The 15,445-nt window shown below is 39.0% G+C and overlaps 1 protein-coding gene across 1 annotated transcript; it reads right to left on the bottom strand.

The window, feature by feature from the left end:
* Nucleotides 1-336: 336 nt before the first annotated feature.
* Nucleotides 337-15,060, bottom strand: smtnl1 (smoothelin-like 1). Its single transcript, XM_088343856.1, has 5 exons — nt 14,983-15,060; nt 9,272-9,705; nt 6,798-6,912; nt 5,176-5,327; nt 337-634 (listed from the first exon to the last, which is right to left on the bottom strand). Exons 1-5 carry the CDS (start codon nt 15,037-15,039, stop codon nt 337-339), a joined length of 1,056 nt encoding a protein of 351 aa, XP_088199982.1. The 5' UTR covers nt 15,040-15,060.
* Between the last annotated feature and the right edge of the window lie 385 nt (nt 15,061-15,445).

The raw sequence follows: 15,445 nt of genomic DNA, 5'->3' as shown, positions 1-15,445 counted from the left end.
CTCTGCTGCGCTACTCACCGCTAATATTACAGCTCTTTAGTGTGAATAAAGCCTGATCTTGCAATCCTTCATGTTTTTTAATATAAAAATGGTTAGCTATTGTTTTCATTTGCACTAGTACTCCATCTATTTTCTTTCAACAAATAAACAATGATTTAACTTTTTTTCCAATGTTCAAGAATTTAGAAAATAATAGATTTAGAAAACAATAAGAGATGCAAGTGTTTATTTCAAGTGCACAAATAACTTCCTCTTATATAAAAATGAAAAATCAAACTAAGACCTCCTCAATTCAGTGCCACCGTGGAAAAAAAAACCAAGAGACTGTTTCTTTTTCTAAGACTCCGCTTCCAAGAGAACTCCGCCATCTTTCTTCGTCTCCTCCTCCCCGGTCGTTTCGGACTCGTCTTTGCTCGTCGGTGTCCCGTTTTCGGCATCCTCCTTCTTCTCCTCTTTCTCTTCCTCTTCTTTCTCTTTATTTTCCTTCTCCTCTTGGTCTTTCTTCTCTTTATCCAGTTTGGAGAGGCAATGACACAGGGACTGGACGTAGGTGAAGACGCTCATGGGATCTGGGTGCTTGCCCATCATCACCATGTCCGAAACGTCCAGGAGTGGCCAGCAATCTGCCTTGGACCTGGGAACACCAAATGCAATCTGTCATGAACCGGAGCGGGATCAGGACCCAAATGCGTGACGTTTCTCACACAAGCCTTTTATTTTACAGGAAATGGGGAGTCATGCAGGTTAGGCAGCAGTCAGGCGTGGAAAGATAGGAAGCCAGAGGCAGACGAGATCGATTACCAATTCCCCGAGCAGAAATCGGACAAATGGGGTCGATACCGGACAGGACGGGACAGACAGGATTGATATCAAAACAGGATATTAAAAAAAAAAACAAGACAAACTAGACGGGAATGAAACTGGAAAACGATATTAAACAACGGGACCGACAGGATTGATATCAAAACAGGATATCGAAAAAAAACAGGACGAACTAGACGGGAACGAAACTGGAAACTGATATTAAACAACGGGACGGACAGGATGGATATCAAAAGAGGATATCGAAAATAAACAGGACAAACTAGACGGGAACGAAACTGGAAAACGATATTAAACAACGGGACGGACAGGATGGATATCAAAACAGGATATCGAAAATAAACAGGACAAACCAGACGGGAATGAAACTGGAAACCGATGTTAAACAACTGGACAGACAGGATTGATATCAAAACAGAAAATCGAAATTAAACAGGACAAACTAGACGGGAACGAAACTGGAAACTGATATTAAACAACGGGACGGACAGGATTGATATCAAAAGAGGATATCGAAAATAAACAGGACAAACTAGACGGGAATGAAACTGGAAACCGATATTAAACAACGGGACAGACAGGATTGATATCAAAAGAGGATATCGAAAATAAACAGGACAAACTAGACGGGAATGAAACTGGAAACCGATATTAAACAACGGGACGGACAGGATTGATATCAAAACAGGATATCGAAAATAAACAGGACAAACTAGACGAGAATGAAACTGGAAACCGATGTTAAACAACTGGACAGACAGGATTGATATCAAGACAGAATGTCAAAATTAAACAGGACAAACTAGAAAGGAACGAAACTGGAAACCGATATTAAACAACGGGACGGACAGGATTGATATCAAAACAGGATATCGAAAATAAACAGGACAAACTAGACGGGAATGAAACTGGAAACCGATATTAAACAACGGGACGGACAGGATTGATATCAAAACAGAATATCAAAATTAAACAGGACAAACTAGAAAGGAACAAAACTGGAAACCGATATTAAACAACGGGACGGACAGGATTGATATCAAATCGGGATATCGAAAATAAACAGGACAAACTAGACGGGAATGAAACTGGAAACCGATGTTAAACAACTGGACAGACAGGATTGATATCAAAACAGAATATCAAAATTAAACAGGACAAACTAGAAAGGAACAAAACTGGAAACCGATATTAAACAACGGGACGGACAGGATTGATATCAAAACAGGATATCGAAAATAAACAGGACAAACTAGACGGGAATGAAACTGGAAACCGATGTTAAACAACAGGACAGACCGGATTGATATCAAAACAGAATATCGAAATTAAACAGGACAAACTAGAAAGGAACGAAACTGGAAACCGATATTAAACAACGGGATGGACATGATTGATATCAAAACAGGATGCAGCCCTTTGAGACTTTGTGATTAAGGGCTATACAAATAAAAATGACTTGACTTGACGTCGAAATTAAACAGAACAAACTAGTCGGGAAGGAAACTGGAAACCGTTATTAAACAGGACAAAATAATCTGGAACAATACCGGACAGGATATACCAACTGGAAACAGGACCGAGTCAAAACCCACGTCTTGCGGGGCAGAGGTTCGTTGACAGACTGACAAACGGTGAGTAAGAGCACTGAGCTTAAACAGAAGGAAAGCCAATCTATCAACGAGCCGCAGCTGGTGCCACATGGGCAGGGCCAATTGGGCGCCATGGCAACCGTGACACAATGAGTTATTACAATGGATTATTATCCTTACTGTTCCTGTAAAATTCGCCTAGAATCCCCATCCAAAACATACCCGGAGTCAATTAAACTCTGCTTTTCAACCATTTGGAGAATAGGGACGGTTTTAGTCTCTTTTGAAAGGTAAACTAAAATAATCGCTGTGAGTGTTACTAACATTGAGTAATCTGAATTGGAACACACAGAAATAGAAGGTTAGTATTCTCGCCTGAGTTATTTTTACAGCCTACAGAAGAGTGTAGCATGGGCATTTTTCTATTTTCTAAGGGTAGGTGTAAGAGAGGCGTTATGTACATGATGTGTATATGATGAAAAAAATAATACACATGGATAGGAAAAATGACATTTGATCTACGTATGTGATGACGTGCCTTTAGCTGCTCCTGTGGAGTATCGGGTGGATGCAGATGGGTGAGGAGACAGCTGGTTTAAATTAAAACTGTTGTTTTTCTATGTACTGTATTTGTTTGCATGTTATTTTTGTTATTTTCTTATCTCATTTTATATCATTCATAATCATTTTTATGATGATGATTATTTTTTATTATTAGTATTATTATTCTATTTCCATTTAATTCAAAATGCTATACAGTAGGTGCTACTTACATATAATGTATGTGTTTATGATTAAATGACATTATAAATACATATACATGTATAGGAATAATGATATATCTACGTACGGGGTGATGTGACTTGAGCTGGGCAAGTGGAGTAGCCGGTGGATGCAAATGGGTGAAAAGACGGCTAGTTTAACTTAAAACAGTTTTTTTTCTATGTACTATATTTGTTTACATTTTATTTTTTCCTCAATACAAGTTTAGTTTTTTATGGTAATTGTGTTTTTGTATTTTTTTTCTTATCTCGTTTTATATCATTCATAATCATTATCATGATGATTATTATTTTTATTAAATATTAAATATTAAGTTTTTGTTTTGTATTTTCTATGTACTGTATTTGTTAACATTTTATTTAATTTCTTAATACATGTTTAGTTTTTTTGGATAATTGTTTTTTTTTGTACTTTTCTTATTTTCTTATATCGTTTTACATCATTCATAATTATGATTATGATGATGATTATTTTTATTATTACCATTATTATTATTATTCTATTTCCATTGAATTCAAAATGCTATACAGTAGGTGCTACTTACATATAATGTATGTGTTTATGATCAAATGACATTATAAATACATATACATGTATAGGAATAATGATATATCTACGTACGGGGTGATGTGACTTGAGCTGGGCAAGTGGAGTATCGGGTGGATGCAGATGGGTGAGGAGACAGCTGGTTTGAATTAAAACAGTTGTTTTTCTATGTACGAAATGGTTTTGCATGTTATTTTTGTTATTTTCTTATCTCATTTTATATCATTCATAATCATTTTTATGATGATGATTATTTTTCATTATTATTATTATTATTTTTATTCTATTTCCATTTAATTCAAAATGCTATACAGTAGGTGCTACTTACATATAATGTATGTGTTTATGATTAAATGATATAAATACATATACATGTATAGGAATAATGATATATCTACGTACGGAGTGATGTGACTTGAGCTGGGCAAGTGGAGTATCGGGTGGATGCAGATGTGTGAGGAGACAGCTGGTTTGAATTAAAACAGTTTTTTTTTCCTATGTACTTTATTTGTTTACATTCTAATTTTTCTTAATACATGTTTAGTTTTTGGGGGTGATTGTATTTTTGTATTTTTATTTTTGTTATTTTTTTTTATTTTCTTATATTGTTTCATATCATTCAAAATCATTATCCTGATGATTATTATTTTCATTATAACTATTATTATTATTATTTTATTTCCATTTAATTCAAAATGTGATACAGTAGGTGCTACCTACATATAATGTATGTGTTTATGATTAAATAACATTCTATATACATATACATGTATAGGAAAACTGACATTTGATCTACGTACGGGGTGACGTGACTTGAGCTGGGCAAGTGGAGTAGCCGGTGGATGCAGATGTGTGAGGAGACAGTGGATTCAAATGAAAACTGATTTATTTTACACTTTTTTCTTACTATATTTTTAATTTTCATGGTTCTCTTATTTTGACTTTACGCTTTCTTTTCTCTTTTCTCTCCTTCTGTCTTTCTATTTCTCTTTGGATTTCTTTCTTCCTCTCCCTTTCTTTTCCCCCTTTCTCATGACTTTTTATCTCTTTTGTTTCTCCCTCTCTCTCCCTCTCTCTCTTTCTTTGTCCCGTCCTCTCTCCTTTTCCCTCCCTCTTTCTCTTTTTTCTTTATCTCTCTTTTTCTTTCTCTTTAATCTACTATTCCGGCCCCTGACAGAATGTTTGTTCTATCGTGTGGCCCCCGAGTTAAAATGAGTTTGACACCCCTGGTCTAGGTAAAAAATTTATATCCAATACCTACTTTTTTAGGGACTTTTTAGCCAATTAAAATTCAGAACACAATGCATGATAAAAATCTGTGATTTAGCAAGACAGTGAAAGGTGAACTGTCTTATAGTGAGGTATTACTGTATCACAATTAATCATACAAATTAATCAGGAATTAAAATGAATCAGATAGATGGATCCATACTCTGCAGTCTCAAAGGCCAGGGTGAAATTCTTCTCCCTCTCGGAAGGTTTCAAGGCCTCGTAGTCGAAAGCGTCGGGGAAGTAGCGATGGATGAGCGCGCAAAAAGCCATCCCGTCACTCCAAGACGAAGAGAAGTTTTCAATATTGACGCCCTGGCGGAAGGAAGGAAGCTTGAGTTAAAGCTTTAAGAGTTAAAGCAGCTTTAAAGCTTTAATTCAAGAGTCGCAACAGCTTTAATGTTTGCTCTCAGTTTGTTTGATTACAATTAATAATTTTGTCAAATTCATTGATAAATTGATCAAAACTTTAAGTTTCACAGCTTTAACTCTGAGTTAAAGCTTCAAGAGTTAAATCAGCTTTAACTCAAATGTTAAGGTAGATATGTTTGTTCTCAGTTCTTAATTTGTTTGATTTTAAAATGATGAATACAATGCATAATCTTCCCTGATTAACTACTGCAGTCCGGAAGCTTTAACTGAGAGTTAAAGCTTCAAGAGTTAGCTTTAACTCAAATATTAACAAAGATATGTTTGTTCTTGGTTCTTAATTTGTTTGTTTTTAACATGTTGAATACAATGCATAGTCTTCCCTGATTAATTACTGCAGATCGGAAGTACTGGCCCTAAAGCTTTAACTCTGAGTTAAAGCTTCAAGATTTAGCTTTAACTCAAATGTTAACGTAGATACGTTTGTTCTCAGTTCTTAATTTGTTTGAATTTTAAATGATGAATACAATCCATCGTCTTCCCTGAATAATTACTGCAGATCGGAAGTACTGGCCTTACAGCTTTAACTCTGAGTTAACGCTACAAGAATAATTTTTCACTCAAATGTTAACGTAGATATGGTTGTTCTCAGTTCTTAATTTGTTTGTTTTTAACATGATGAATACAATGCATAGTCTTCCCTGAATAATTACTGCAGATCGGAAGTACTGGCCTTAAAGCTTTAACTCTGAGTTAAAGCTTCAAGGAAAGGAATCATCTTTAACTCAAAATTTAAAGCAGATATTTCATATTTGTAGTAATTCGGAAGTTATGGCTTTACAGCTTTAACTCTTAAAGATTAAAGACTTAAAACAGCTTTAAAGCTTTAACTCACACAGCCTTGGAGCTTTTCGAATTACAGATTTAGAGCAGCATTGTTCGTTCTTTTCTTTTCCACTTTACAGCTTTAACTGCGAGTTAAAGTTTCAAAAGTTAAATCAGCTTTATCAAAAGAGTTAAAGCGGTGTTAAAGTTTTAACTCAAGCAGCTTTAACCCAAGAGTTAAAGCAGCTCTATAGCTTTAACTCAAACAGCTTCAGAGTTTTAAATTAAAGTTACTGTTACATACGGAGAGTGGCATAGTAGCATTTTCTTTTTTCACTTTTTAGCTTTAACTGTGAGCTAAAATTTTAAGAATTAAGCGTTACCCAAAGAGTTAAAGCAGCTTTAAAGCTTTAACTCAAGTATCTTTAACCCAAAAGTCATTTTAAGGCTTTAGCTTAAGCATCTTCAGAGTTTAACTTAAGGTTACAGTGATTATTTTAGAGTAGCATTATTCCTTCTTTCATTTTTGACTTTCCAGCTTTAACTCAGAGTTAACTCCTTGATTTGATGCTAATTTGTGGTCTAGCATACCTGGTAGTGTTGGGTTTTGCTGCGACACCACTGCAAAATCCTCTGCTTGATCGAGGCGCCCGTGGCTGCAGCCGTGGACGATTTCTGGATTTTGAAGTTGCGTGCTATTGGCGTTCTAGATTGCCAGGAAACAATCAAGAAAAAATTACACTTCCAGTATTCCAAAATGCAGCTAGTTAGTCTTATTTGTGTTTTTTTTTATTCACATATTTTTTTAATGAGCTAGTGTGGCTCATTTGGACTTGTGGAAAAAAACACAGAAAAAAAAAAAAAAATATTTTTGGGAATGCCTCAAAAATAAAGCAAAAAACTTCCAAATTACAGACTTTGACTCAGAAGAACATAGTTAAAATAAGAAAACATAATTCCAAAAGGAAAGAAGGAAAGAGAAAGACAGAGAGAGAGAATTTTAGAGAAAAATAGGGATAGGGAGAGGGATAGAAAGACAACTTTAGAAAGAAAAAGAGAAAGAGAGCTAGAGAAAGAGACATGAAGAAAGAGATGGAGAGAGAGAGAGAGAGAGAGAGAGAGAGATAAAGGGAGAAAGACAGATAGTGGAAAATAAAAAGAGAGAGTGAGAATTAAATGGAAAGAGAGTGAGAATATAATAGAGAAAAAGAAATATAGATCAAAAGAGAGAAATAGGTAGGGAGACAGATAAAGAGAGAGAGGTGGGGGGCATGGAGAGAAAGAACTAGAAAAGAAGAAAGAATGAATGCAATAGAGAGAAATATAAACACATCAAGAAATGAATAACGAAACATAAATAAATAAAGGGAGCAGTAGAGAGAAAGAGAAATAGACACACAAAGAATTATATAAAAAAAGCCAAGTAGAAACAGAGAGCAAGAAATTGAGAGAGAGTAGGGATAAAAAGACAAATAAGTAAAAATAGGTAGATAGAAAAATAAACCCTCAAAGAAATAGATAAAGAGAGGTAGAGCAAAGAGAAAGAAATTCAAAAAAGGCCAAAAAAGAGAGGTATAGAGAGAGGGAACACAAGAGGTAGATAGACAGATCGACAGGAATAGGTAATGAGATTGAGAAAAAGAGACAGATTGAGAGAAAGAAAGAGAAACACAGACAAAAAATAGCAAAGGAGAAAAAAATGAGAGAAAGAGAAATAGACACACATAGTTACATAGATAAAGCAAAGTAGAAATAGAGAAAGAAATAGCAAGGCAGAAATTGGGAGAAAGAGAGAGAGAGATAGCGATACCATAACTGTATCGAAAAAAGCAAAGTAGAAAAAAAGAGCGAGATAGAGAAAGAAGATTGGACACACAGAAAAAATAGATGGATTAAGAGGTAGAGAAGAAGAAATGATAGACATGTAGATTAAAGTCTAGAAAGATAAATATCTAGATTGACCGATTAATTGATTGATGTCTAGATAGATGTCTAGATAGATGTCTAAAGAGAGAGAGAAGGGGATAGAGAGAGAGAGAGGTACAGGGACAAAGGGAAAGAGGGAGAGGGACAGAGAGAGATAGGGACGGACGGACAGACAGACAGACTCCTAGATAGATAGATGTCTAGATAGATGTCTAGACAGAGAGAGAGACAGAGAGAGACAGAGGTAGAGGGACAAATGGACAGAGGGAGAGGGACAGAGAGAGAAAGGGACAAACAGATGGACGGACAGACAGACAGACAGACAGACAGACAGACAGACAGACAAGTGGACAGAGGTCGAGATAGATAGATGTCTAGATAGATGTCTAGATAGTTGTCTAGAGAGAGAGAGAGAGATACTGTAACTGTATTGAAAATAGCAAAGGAGAAAAAGGAGTGGGGAAAAAGAGAGAGCTAGAGAGAAAGAAGAATAGACACACAGACAAATAGATGGATAAAGAGGTAGAGAAGAAGAAAATGATAGATATCTAGATTGAAGTCTAGAAAGATAAATATCTAGATTGATCGATTAATAGATAGATGTCTAGATTTTGCACACCTTGTTAGCTGCTCCTCTTGCACTCTTTGCACTACTGTATAATACTATACATAGCTATAATTATTTAGTATATTATTGGTACTTCAATACTCAATACAACATTTTATTTATGTCTGTACATTCAAGGAAACTGTGCGGGTTCTGTATACACGTGTACAGGAATGACAATACAGTATATCTGAATCTGAAACTAGATAGATGTCGAGAGAGAGAAAGGGAGAGAAAGAGAGAGAGGGACAAAGGGACAGAGATAGAGGGACATAGAGAGAAATAGACGGACAGACAGATGGACGGTCGGAAAGACGGACGAACGGATAGACAGACAGACGGACAGACGGACGGACGGGTGGGCAGACGGATGGACAGACAGATGTCCAGATAGATGTCTAGAGAGAGAGAGAGAGAAAGAGAGAGAGAAAGGTAGAGGGACAAAGAGACAGAGGGAGAAGGACACAGAGAGAAAGGGATGGACGGATAGAAAGGCAAATGGGCGGACAGACAGAAAGACATATAGACTCACTCAGGCGCGCCTTGTTGGAACTTAGCGATGATGTCATTCTTTTTGGACGCCCGTCCGGAACGAGCAGCCGGCCTGGGCCGGGACACGGCTTGAGGTGGCGCTTTCTGCGTTTTTTTGCCCTTCTTTGGATCTTCTTTCAATTCTTTCTTCTCTTCCTCCTCCTTTCCTGCCTTTTTTGCTTCCACTTTCTCTACCTTCTTCTTTGCTGGATTTTTGTTTTCATCCTCTTTGCTCTCTTGCCCCTTCTCGTCACCTTCAGCTGACCCTGAAGCAGTTGTCCCCGGGGCCAGGGGGTCCCCCACGCTCTCGTCACCCTTTTTTTGGGGTGCGGGATCCTCCGTCACCTCTGCCGATGACCCTTGACCTTCGAGGGCGACCCCTTCTGAAGCTCCGCCTCCAGAGTCGTTGTTTTGCACCAGGCCCGGTTCATCTTTCTGGTAAGGGGAGAACAGAGTCAGGAATTTGATCCGGGCTTCGCATTCCTTCGGTTGAATCGTTAACAGCCGTTATGGACTCATGGTCAGCAATTTCAATTCAAAAACAGAAAATTGAGAAAGAATATTATTGTATATATATTGAAATGTGACAATAAAGTTTTTTTTATTGATGACGTTTCGCATTGAGCGGTATTTTAACTCTCTAATGTCAAAGAGTCTCAAAGGGCTCCATAGACCACAGATTATTGCAAACTACATACTATTATGACACCATCCCCTGATCTAAAACCTACATGTGGGGGAGGAAAAACTCAAAAACCTCAACATGAAGAAAATTAAGACACCTTGAGAAGGGACCGCACGTCAGGACCAGAATGGAAACAGGACCCAATCTCGTAACGTTTCTCAAGTTTATTGAGATAGAGAGAGGAAGGGCAGCACCCGCGATCCAATGCTCGCTAGACGCGGGAAGCAAGTCGCTCTCGCAATCAGATCGTGAGCCAAATACGGAAGTGGATCTTCCGTAGCAGGCGATGGGGGTGTCAGGGTCGGAAAAACAGGTCGATAGCCGGGACAGAAGAGCAAAAATGTGGTCGGGATCGGAAACGAGTCGTAAGCCAGGGCAGGAAAGTAGACATAGTCGGGATGAAAAATGGGTCATAAGCCGGGACGGGAGAGCAGACGTAGTCGGGATCAAAACAGGTCATAGCCGGAGACAGACAGGAGCAAAAACGGGACAGGTGGGAGTCAGGGTCAAAAAAGGCTTGCCTAGTATACACTGAGGTTCGCAGACGGACTGACAGGACAGAGTTCAAATAGTGATAGGGAGCCAATCAGAATCCACGGTGGTTGGCGCCAAATGAGCGGGCACAGGTGAATCACATCAGTAATCATGACAACGCACATAAGGCAATCCCCCTTCCAGGATGACCAGGCTGCAACGGATGTTGCAATACCAAATAAAACACAGATATTGTCAACATGAAATCGAGGTCATTCATAAGCTATCGAATAGAAGTGTGTTTTAAGCGTAGATTCAAACAGTTCCACTGAGGTTGCAGATCCAAACTCAGGCAATGATCCCATTGTAAACAGAAACATCTTAGTCCCACTTTCCGATTGCAATGGTTAGGAAAGCTTATTTCATTTTCAGATGACTAGTGCAATAATAATGAAATTACTTGTGCAGAGTTTCCCGAATCTAGGACATTTTTATGCCTCCAAAGCATCTTGGGACTTGTCTTCAGAGATGAATAGAACATGCAAACTCCGGCTTACTCGCTAGAAAAGCCTCATGAGAATTTTGACTTTTCTGCAACATTTCTGTTTTATTTCCCGCCCCTACAGCGAAAATATCCATCAAGTCAATTCTACATAGTGGATAAAAAAGTTGCATGCATCCATATATAGTGTAAGTGTTTTCTTTTGGCTAGCCATGTACGAGCAAATCTTATAGACACATGGAACACAGCCATGGAGCTCACTTTTGGAGAATGGAAGAAACTACGTTCACATTAATTATCACAGAGATTTAATTTCCCCCTATGTTGCGGTCCGGAGCCTTGGCTCTGAAAACGCTGGTCTACTAGTGATAGCAAGAGCCAAGAAGAGATCCGCAGGTTCGAAAGCGTTCTCCATCCGAAGCCCCGGTGCTGTGGAATGCTCTTCCCCCTGAGATTCGATCTGCAACCTCAGTGGAAATGTTTAAATCTAAGCTTAAAACACACTTCTATTCTATAGCATATGAATAACCTATATTTTATGTTGACAATATCTGTTTATTTGTTATTGCAACATCCATTCCAGCCTGATCATCCTGTAAGGGGGGTTACCTCATCTTCTCAAGGTTTCTTCATTTTCCTTATGTGGAGGTTATTGAGTTTTTCCTTGCCCTCATGTAGGTTTTAGATCAGGGGATGGTGTCATAATAGTCTGTAGTTTGCAATATCTGTGGTCCGTGCAGCCCTTTGATACTCCTTGTGAATAAAGGGCTGTAAAAAATCAACATGACATGACTTATTGTTTAGCTGTAGCAGACTTTTAGATAAAGAAATAGTGTTTTGGTCACATTTTTTTGTTTCAAGTTTAATAACAATTAATGTCATTTCTGTGTTAAAAGTGATGACACTAAGAATTCAAAGAAGTGAGGTATCAAAGAGGTCTAGGGAGTATATAAGAGCACTTAATTCAGGGTCTTGCCAGCACAGCATTTGCGCCACGGTGAGTCCTCATTCTGCGTCACTTTGTGTTCTTGTTTTTGGTTGGTTTACGGTGCACAACTGAAAATGTCTAAATTCCAGGTAAAAATGGGCAGGGCCAATTGGGCGCCATGGCAACCGTGACATGAAAACCATACACAACCGGGATACTGCACGTAAAATATAATCATTATTATGGGCAGCACGGCGGCGCAGTGGTTAGCGCGTGTGCGGCACAGTTCTAAGGTCTTGGGAACCTCCTGTGTGGGTTCAAATCCAGCTATCGGACTTCCTGTGCGGAGTTTGTATGTTCTCCCCGTGCTTGCGTGGGTTTCCTCCGGGCACTCCGGTTTCCTCCCACATTCCAAAGACATGCATTTCAGGTGGATTGGGCGGTCCAAATTGTCCCTAGGTGTGAATGAGCGAGCGAGTTGTCTGTCCCTGTGTGCCCTGCGATTGGCTGGCAACCAGTTGAGGGTGTCCCCTGCCCACTGCCTGATGATTGCTGGGATGGGCTCCAGCACCCCCGCGACCCTACTGAGGATAAGTGGTGCAGCTAATGAGCTCATGTGGTTAACCCCTTGCGTGCCACTGCTGGCACACGTGTCATAGGTTGCCGACCCCTGGTCTACTCTATCTTCACTTTGTGAATTGATAACATGAGAAGAGGGAGTACAAACATTTGTTGGGTTGACACTCAAGACTTTGAAGTAGTAGCAGCTAATATTAGTCAGCGCTCTCCTCTTGAGATCTGATGGCGAGCAGTCATGCGACGAGCGATAGGAAACTCCCCGGCGGGATTTGGGGAGCATCTCTATTTAGAGATTTTACGTTGGGGAGCTATCTTGAGGGTCTTGTCTGGAACATGTCGACAAGTGAGATGCCTGCACAAGAATGAGCTTTGGAACTGGAGATCGGTTTGTGAAAATAGCAATAGGCTCGTCGTCTGTTTGTATTTCAGGTAGATTTATACATACATGCTTTTTTGTTGACAGCTACGATATTAAAGTGACAGCGTGTAATCATTTTCTTTAGAAAAATTGGGTGGTTCTGGTAAAAACACCCAGACCATGAGTTAAATGAAACCAAATGGTGTCAGGACCAGAACAGAAACAGGACCCAATTGCGTAGCGTTTCGCTCAAGTTTTATTACAGGAAAGAGAAAGAGATCTGGTGTTCGCTAGGCGCGGCAAGCAAGTCGCTCTCGTACTCGGATTGTGATCCGAACACGGAAGTGGATCTTCTGTAGCGAGCGATGGCGGTGTCAAGGACAGAAAAACAGGTGGATAGCCGGGACAGGAGAGCAAAAACGTGGTCGGGGTCAGAAACGGGTCGTAGGTCGGGACGGGAGAGCAGGCGAGGTCGGGATCAAAACAGGTCGTAGCGGGGGACAAAGGGGAGCAAAAACGGGTCAGGCGGGAGTCAGGGTCGAAAATAGGCTTGCCTTGTAAAAACAGAGGTTTGCAGACGGACTGACCACAGGGAATTGACAGGACTGGGTTTAAATACTGACAGGGAGCCAATCCGAACCCGCTGCAGTTGGCGGCAAATGAACGGGCCCAGCTGAGTCACATCAGTAAACATGACAATTGGTGCAATTGAAAACCCAATTTAAAATGACAAAGTGTAATAATGCACCACTGGGGTCTCTTTAGCTTTGAATGGATATGAAGCGCGTGCATTTGAAAAAAAAACAAAAACTATGAAAGTTCAGTATACCGCTTCTTTTTTTCCAAATTGTTTTGCATTGACATGAATATTTCTGTTAATTCCTCCAGCAAGAGCCCAAGATCAGACGAGCCGGATGCACTCTGAGAAGCTAAAAAGAGCGACTGAAGCTGGTCAGAGCTGGTGTAAGGGGCTAACCGTAGCTACTAAAAAGGCATACATGCAAAAAATTTTTCCAAAATGTGAGAACCACCAGGAAAAGTATATGTGTGTCAGTGTGTGGAGTCAAACTTTGGAACAATTTACAAGACAAGATCAAACAATGTCCAAATATTCACGTGTTCAAATTTAAATACAAAAAAAAGAAAAAAAAGTGGTAGATTTCTTCTATTTTCACGCCTAAATCAGTTTTTAAACTGTAAAAATCCAAATAAACTCAACAACATGTGCTTGTTTAAAACTGGAAGTGGCAAAATTTGACCAAAACAGAAATCTAATGCAATCGTTGGAGGTATTCACTCACTCAAGGATAGAACATCTATAGATTAAAATGCTAGTCTTGAATCAGATTTTTGTTTTTGTTTAAAGTTTGAAAAAAATAAATAAAAAGGGGAGAGTCTTAAAGGGGAGAAAAGTCCAACGCGGAAAATAGTAGCGTTGGCGAGTCTGAAAATGCTAATATAAGATTGCAAGAACTATATTTATATACACAGAGTAGCTAACAATAAAAATAGCAATTGATGGCAAGCTATAACCTGCAACCAAGTGGCATACATGAGTGGCTAGAGAAGGAAACAGCCGGGGGAAAAGTCAAAGATACTTAAATAATTGGACTCGGTGACCATCACATGCAGGGCTCAGCTGTTGATGCTGTCTTTTTTATGGATGCTACAAAAAATATAGTCCATCTATCTACCTTGGTCATATCCCTCAAAATGGGTGACCGACAGCCAGACAAACACGTACAATAACAAAGAAAATAAAAGGGAAAAAAATTGCTAAAAAGACACATAAACATTTTTGGACCATGGCCAACCCAAATGCCCAAACACCCAAACAAGTTAGGCACATCGGCACCTAAGTTGGTCATGTTTCGAAACGGGACACAAGAAAGCTGTATGATGCAGCAGGGGTAAACCAGTGAAAAAACATGAAAAATCATACTTAAAATGAGCCCTAAAAAATGAAATTGTTTTTTTCCAGATCTCAATAATCAAATAAGAAAAGTACTTAAAATAAGTGCAATGTTCTCCTAATGGATTCAGTTTTTATTTTTTGAGTGTTGATGTATTTATATAATTCACTCACTAATACATTTACACATTCTGCACAATCCAATTTTGTGAATTGAAAAGCATAAAGCATATGAAGGATACTTATTCATGCAATATAACAACAACACGTGTACCTGTTTGTTGTCAGTTGCCTGCCCAGTTGCCTCCTGGTTTACTGACTCTCCATCCATTGCAACAGAAGCAAAATGCAGTTCTCTTCTTTACTCGTTGGTCTCTCTTTCTCTTTGCAAAGATGCCTTTAGTTCATGATCTGACCTTTCTTACAACACATGTCCTCAAAATAGCATGTTAGTGACAGAGGCCAGGTCCAACGTGGCCGGACAGCTGCATCTGCTGTGGAAACGCCGGCGGTACACAACAACGCACGTGCTCGTGCACAAAATACAATATTTCATGACCGATTGTTTCGAAATATCTGTTAGGCGGTTTTGAACGTGTGGGCAACAAATGGCATGGCAGGATTTTTAATCCGGTTCGAGAAAATATGAAAATATAACGAGATGTATAATGGTGAAAAAAGTGTTATTAATAGAAATGTGTTGTTGTGGTGCCAATCTGGTCCCCCCCCCGTGTCCC

This window comes from Urocampus carinirostris, chromosome 9 (assembly GCF_059441175.1).
Source record: "Urocampus carinirostris isolate Australia breed hairy pipefish chromosome 9, RoL_Ucar_1.0, whole genome shotgun sequence".
NCBI classification, from domain to species: Eukaryota; Metazoa; Chordata; class Actinopteri; order Syngnathiformes; family Syngnathidae; genus Urocampus; species Urocampus carinirostris.
Note: the sequence above shows the minus strand (reverse complement) of the source record. Positions and strands in the feature narration are given on the sequence as shown.